The sequence below is a fragment of the Schistocerca gregaria genome, chromosome 2, assembly GCF_023897955.1.
Source record: "Schistocerca gregaria isolate iqSchGreg1 chromosome 2, iqSchGreg1.2, whole genome shotgun sequence".
Classification (NCBI taxonomy): Eukaryota; Metazoa; Arthropoda; class Insecta; order Orthoptera; family Acrididae; genus Schistocerca; species Schistocerca gregaria.
Window position 1 is genome coordinate 509,384,531 of NC_064921.1, and position 6,000 is coordinate 509,390,530.

Below are 6,000 nucleotides of genomic sequence, written 5' to 3' on the forward strand. Positions count from 1 at the left end.
GCTGGAATGCAACTATCATGTGGGATGACAAGCAGCAATCTGGAGGGGGTGGGGAAGGGGAAGGGATATTAGTGTACGGGTGGCGAGAGAGATGAACACTGTGAGGTGGAGTGTGCGGGTACTAGAATACTAACGGGTGCAGCGTCAGGAGGTTGTCGGGAGGATGGCGGGGGAAAATGTAGCAAAAAAGGAGAGGAGCAGGGAAAGACAGATGGATGTATTGTCACAAAGCGGCAAATAAACAGGGTGGTAGATGAGAATGGGGAGGAACTGATAGGACAGAGGGTGTGGAAACTTTTGGGTGGAGCATGTGAGCATTCTTAAATAGAAAACTAGCACCAACAATTGAATTAGTCATACTATGACCACCAGTAGGAATTCGGTCTTTTAACCCTATACAAATTCCACTTCTTAATACAGTAATTCTTCTTGTATCAGTAATAACAGTAACATGAACACACCACAGACTTACGGAATATAACTGCATTCAAGCGTTCAGGACTATTCTTCACCGGGCTGCTAGGACTATATTTTACTTTACTTCAAGTGTACAAATATTTAGAGGCACCCTTTAGTACTACTGAAGCAGTTTATCGATCAACATTTTTCATTGCCACAGGATCTCATGGGCACCGTGTAATTTTTTGGAACAGTCTTCGTAACAAAATGTTTACTTTGTGACACTCACTAAATCAGTTCTCACCAATACATCACTTTGGATTTGAAGCCGCTGCATGATCCTGACAGTTTGTAGGTGTAGTTTGACTATTCTTATGGATCTCAATTTATTGATGAGGTAGATAATCGTTTTTCCGGTATAAATAGTATTTGACTTCCAGTCATAAAGCTTGATAATTAATCAAGGAAATCAATTCTAATATTACCTAAAAGAATTTTTATTAGATTTATTATTACATTAACTGTTATAGTCCTTGGAACCATCCTTTTTAATCTTTGATGTAGAAATTGTTATATCCTGCCTAGTCGTCAAAGATGGGGTGTCTAGGAAACTTGCTTCTCAGATTGCTAGACAACAATTCAAGCAAATCATGTTAAAGACTTTTATTATGAAATGAATCAATGAAATATTTAATTTTGAGAAATACATAGATGTGTTGCAAGCAATGGGCGACATGCAATATAATCAAATGTCCTTCAATATGACGATTCCAGTGCAAGTGAAGTAATACAGTAGATGCTTCTATCCAGGTTGCTGGTCTTGATGCTTCTGTAGAGCTGGGCCACTACCAGTCGGGAGAGGCATTTATGTTCTCTTCGCCTAGAGGCTGCTGCTGGTACATTGTCATCTCAGAGAGGGGTTGGTCAGTGTACTATTGGTTGACGTTGTCTTCACAGCCCTCTCCGCTCTGTTGTTTCCCACTGGAGTGCCGGCACATGACTTTACGTCGGAACAAAAATTGCATTAATTCTACCAGTTGTAATTTTTATAAAAACATCAGACATAATCTGAACAGTGTAAACAGTATTCTTCATCCAACCCCTTTTAGAAGGTTATATTGTGAATGAAATAAGTTCTTCAGTGAGCAGAATGAGGGGTTGTAGTTAAATATGACATGTGAGTTGCATTCAAAAAGTATTGATGTAATCAATCAACCTTACATTGAATAAGAAGTGACTTATTGCAGTCGGTTTCGACCTAGAGTGTTGGTAAATATTTTACCCTTATGTTATATTAATTGAAGCCAAAAGGATACATATTACTGTTAATAATATTATTGAACTATTAAGGAAATGTAAAGCTAATATGAAACCTGCTAACTTTTTATATTAGTGGTTACATTCCGTTACCATTTGTAACAATATCTGTATTTATAATCATTATCTAAAAATATTTTCTTAACATTTTCAGTGTTGCACTTAATTATAAGCTATTTAAGTATATAAAAATACTGCTAGAATAAACATTCAAAAACTTGTAGTTAAAAGATAAATCGTAAAATTAGACTTATATTAACCCTGAATGTAACCAATTAAATAAGTAAATAATATGTATAAAACTCGACCACCTAATAACTGAACAATAATTGAAAGACTGATGAATAATAACCCAATTTAAGAGGTAAAGATCTAACAAACATAGTTGAAAGAAAAGGTGTACGTCATATAGAAACAGCAAGTCGAACGAAAAGTAGTGTGTTTAAAGAAAATAAATTATGAGAAAAATCAATAATAATAATAATCTGAAGATATGTCCTGTTTTGTAATCAGTCTTCTTTATTCTTTGCTATCCACTTCACTTTGTGATAATTTTGGTACTTCATTACTTCCAGTTGATCTTAGACTATTTTCTTTCTTGGGCTCTCCTCGGGTCTACTCCCAGTATGTCTGTTTAAAACTTGCCATGTCTAAATGTTCATAAAGTTTAGTTTTTCTTCTTGTTGGATAGTTGCTGAGATTTCTCTGTTCATTGATCTCATTCTCCACCACTTCAAAGTCTTTCTGTCATCCGCAGTGTTCAGCTTTCAAAGCCATATAGGAGTACAATTAAATGATGTGGTCACTAGTAATTGTCTTTGTTCATTATCACATTTACGTGTTCCAATTATTTTTCTGATTTCTGTGCTGCATCTGTTGTCCTCTGTAGTTAAGGTGCCTAAATAACAAAATTTATCAGCATTTTCTGTTTTATTTTCTAATTTTTTTATGTCAAAGTTACTGTCACAATTTTGACTTTTTCGCTATTAATTTTAAATTCAAACTTTTTCATAATTGCTGAAACTTTAGAAAGTATATTCTGCATATGTTTTTAACTCTCAGATATTAAAGCAGTGTCATCTGCACAAATCTTATGCAATGAACAGGAATTTTGTTCCCTTTAACACCAGATGTTTCTCCTTTGTTGATCCTACAAGTTTTTTCATTGAAAGGGACAATGAGCATCCTTTTGGTCTTACCCCTGTTGTAATTTTGGCTGTACATTTTTTCCATAATATGTATAAATGTACTGCAATCTAATTATTTTTCTTTTTTGCAGACAATGACGCGCTTTGCAAGGGCCCATGGATCAAAGTCTTCAAATGAGCGATTACCAGAGGCAGCAACATCATGGAATGTAATGAAACAGCAACTTACAGACAAGCTACAGTCTTCTAAGGCACTTGGAGATTCTGCTACATCTTTCCAAAAGATTTGGAAATCATCAGACTTTGATAGAGATGTTTGGAACAAAAATGAGGTTAAGTGGGCTGATTTGGAAGATAGTGAGTGTGCAGATAAAACTGTGAAATCTGGTGAAGAGTATAATACGCTTGAAAAAAAGAATAAGAAGAGGAAGCATAATAAGACATTTACAAATGAACATTTTCCTGAAACCATAGGGGACAACCAGAAAAAAAAGAAAAAAATGAGGAACAGGGACAGCACTGAATTTCATGAGTCTCAGTATACAGGAATTGAGTTGCCTATGCCTGATGGTGATTTGCCACATACTAGTAATGTTGAAAAGGCAAAGAAGCCCAAAAAAATGAAGAAAGAAACGAATGATGAAGAGGGTAATGTCAACGACATAGAGTTAGAGAAACATGAAATGTCGGAAGAAGCAATGTGTGAAGAAAGTGGTATATCTCCAAAGTTCACCATGGAAAATAATATGAAAAAGAAGTTAGGAAAGAAGCGAAAAAGGAGTCATGATAGTATATCTGGCATACAAGATGAACAGCCTGCCAGGAAATATGGAAGTGGTCTGAATGGAAAGGAGAACGTTAACCTTGAGAAAAGTGGTGAATCAGAAGCAAGTGATCATCAGTTGAAAAAGAAACATAAACGTTCTAAAAATAAAAATAAAACTGAAGAAAGTGGCTGCTTGAATTTTGTCAAACAGAATTTCCATGAAGAAGGTAGTGAAATTATCCCAGGTGCAGATGCTGATGTGGTGCCAAGTGAAAAGCATAGAAAGAAAAAGAAATGTAAAGATAATGGAAGCAACACAGTAGTTGGTGTAGATGCCAGTTTGAATGGTGGCAAGCCAAATTTTCAATTGGGGGGTAATGGAAGTCATACAAGTGTAACTTCAGAGAACGTGCAAAACGAAGGAAGAGAAAAGAAAAGAAAAAAACTGTGGCAGCAAGAAAATAACAAGAAATTCATGAAAAAACATAACTTCTCTGTGGAAGATAGAAAGATAAAGAAGGGTGAATTTGAAAAGAAGTATCTGCACACAACAGTACTACACGTGAATGGTAAGGATATAAAAATAGTTAAGTTTGATGGCTTCCCTGTGAAAAAAGAAGATGCAGAAAATTTAATACAGCTGAAGAAGAAAATGATAGCAAATGGGATACCAGCTAGTGAAATTAAAGCAACAATGAAGTTGGAGAGGCGCAAGGCAGAGAAAGCACTGGCAAGAGAGAAGAAGAAAGTTTGTTTTCATTGCAGGAATTCTGGTCATGTTCTATCAGAATGCCCAGATCTGGGAAAGGCAGATACAGATGATCTTGTAGGGACGGGTATTTGTTTCAAATGTGGATCAACAGAGCACAAGCACTTTGAATGCCGTGTTACTAGGGAACAGGAATTTCGTTACGCTAAATGCTTTATATGTAATGAGCAAGGACATATTGCTCGGCAGTGCCCAGATAATCCCAGGGGATTGTATCCAAAAGGGGGTGCGTGTCATATCTGTGGAGATGTTACTCACTTGAAGAAAGATTGTCCAGATCTTATTAAAGAAAAAGAAGAAAAAATTATAAAGTTGCAGACACTGACTGACAAGGCATTAGAGGCATTAGAAGATGATAAAAACGCGAAGTCGGCCTCACTTAATGATGTTAAAAAAAAGAAGACTGTCAAATTTTAATCAGGTCTGGAATTTTGTTTTGTAAAAAGAAAAGTAGTTGTTTAAGATTAAAGGTTTATATTTTTAAAAAGAAACAAGTGTTTGTAATGTGTTTGGTTTGTCATGTAAGAGTTTTATTTTTATGTAGTGTGTTTAGTTTAAAGAATAAATAATTTTTGAAGTAAAGATAACAACTCAACAAATACCATAAAATGAGGTGAATAGTGACAAATTTTAACTTTGGTTGAAAAATTTGCTTACTGTTTGTCAAATTTAAACAAAAAAATAGTACCCAAAACTCAGGTCTGTATTGCTCTTATCAGCTTATGATATCATTATCAAATTATTTTCTTTCAATAAATTTAAAATAATTTAAGCATGGTGTTTCTAATCACCCCGCAGATAGGGGTGAATAGAAAGTGTTATAAAATTATCATTTTCGTTTAAAAGCAAAGAGAGGTTGATAAAAGCTATGAATATATATTTTTTCTGTTATTAAATAAACAGATAAACATTTATTTCGAAAAATAATAGTTAATTAATTTTAAAAGTAAGCAAAATATACAAAAATGTTTGTGTCACATGGCTAATCTATTCAAACTTAACGTGAACAAAGAGAACACAGCTGTTTACCATGAGCCTCGTACTGTATTATTAATAAACTGTTAAATCAGACAGATCATCCTCAAAACATAGCAAGTCTTTGAAACAAGCACTTGAACTGAGAACCAGTGAGGACAATTTTAGGACGACATCATTTCTTGAGACAAAAGATTCTTCTTCATTCATTGTGAACTTTTTGGTTTGAGGAACTCTTTTTAAATCTGTTCCGACAAAATCATTGTCAATAAGGTACTTAACTTTGCAAACATAACATCGAAAAGATGTTATGGAGATACCAGTATTTTCATCTTGATCTGAAGAACCTGAAGAGGACAAAATAAAGTCTTCATCACTGTCCTGCAGTGAGTATGCATCTTCATCCTCTGATGATGAACCAAGACTTTTTCTGTTTTTCTTGTTTAGATGTACAAGGGCTTGGATCACTTTAAAGTGAAGAATTGGGGGTTACATTCTTTTCATCCATGTCCGTAAAGTCGTCAACACTAACACTTTTGCCAGGTTGGACATTAACTTTTGTCCCTTTTTCTCCTTTGTTTAGTAGTCTGGTCTTGTCTAAGACTGTGGAAGAGTTCTTTATAACT

At 34.7% G+C, this 6,000-nt stretch overlaps 1 protein-coding gene across 2 annotated transcripts in view; it reads left to right on the forward strand.

Moving 5' to 3' along the window:
- Positions 1–4,986, forward strand: part of LOC126329113 (uncharacterized) — a 30,087-nt gene extending 25,101 nt beyond the window's left edge. For both annotated transcript variants that reach the window (XM_049996127.1, XM_049996126.1), the window contains exon 2: positions 2,996–4,986. In XM_049996127.1, coding sequence (XP_049852084.1) covers positions 2,999–4,816 — 1,818 coding nt within the window. In that variant the 5' untranslated portion in view covers positions 2,996–2,998 and the 3' untranslated portion in view covers positions 4,817–4,986. The remainder of the gene's footprint in view (positions 1–2,995) is intronic.
- The last annotated feature ends 1,014 nt before the right edge of the window (positions 4,987–6,000 follow it).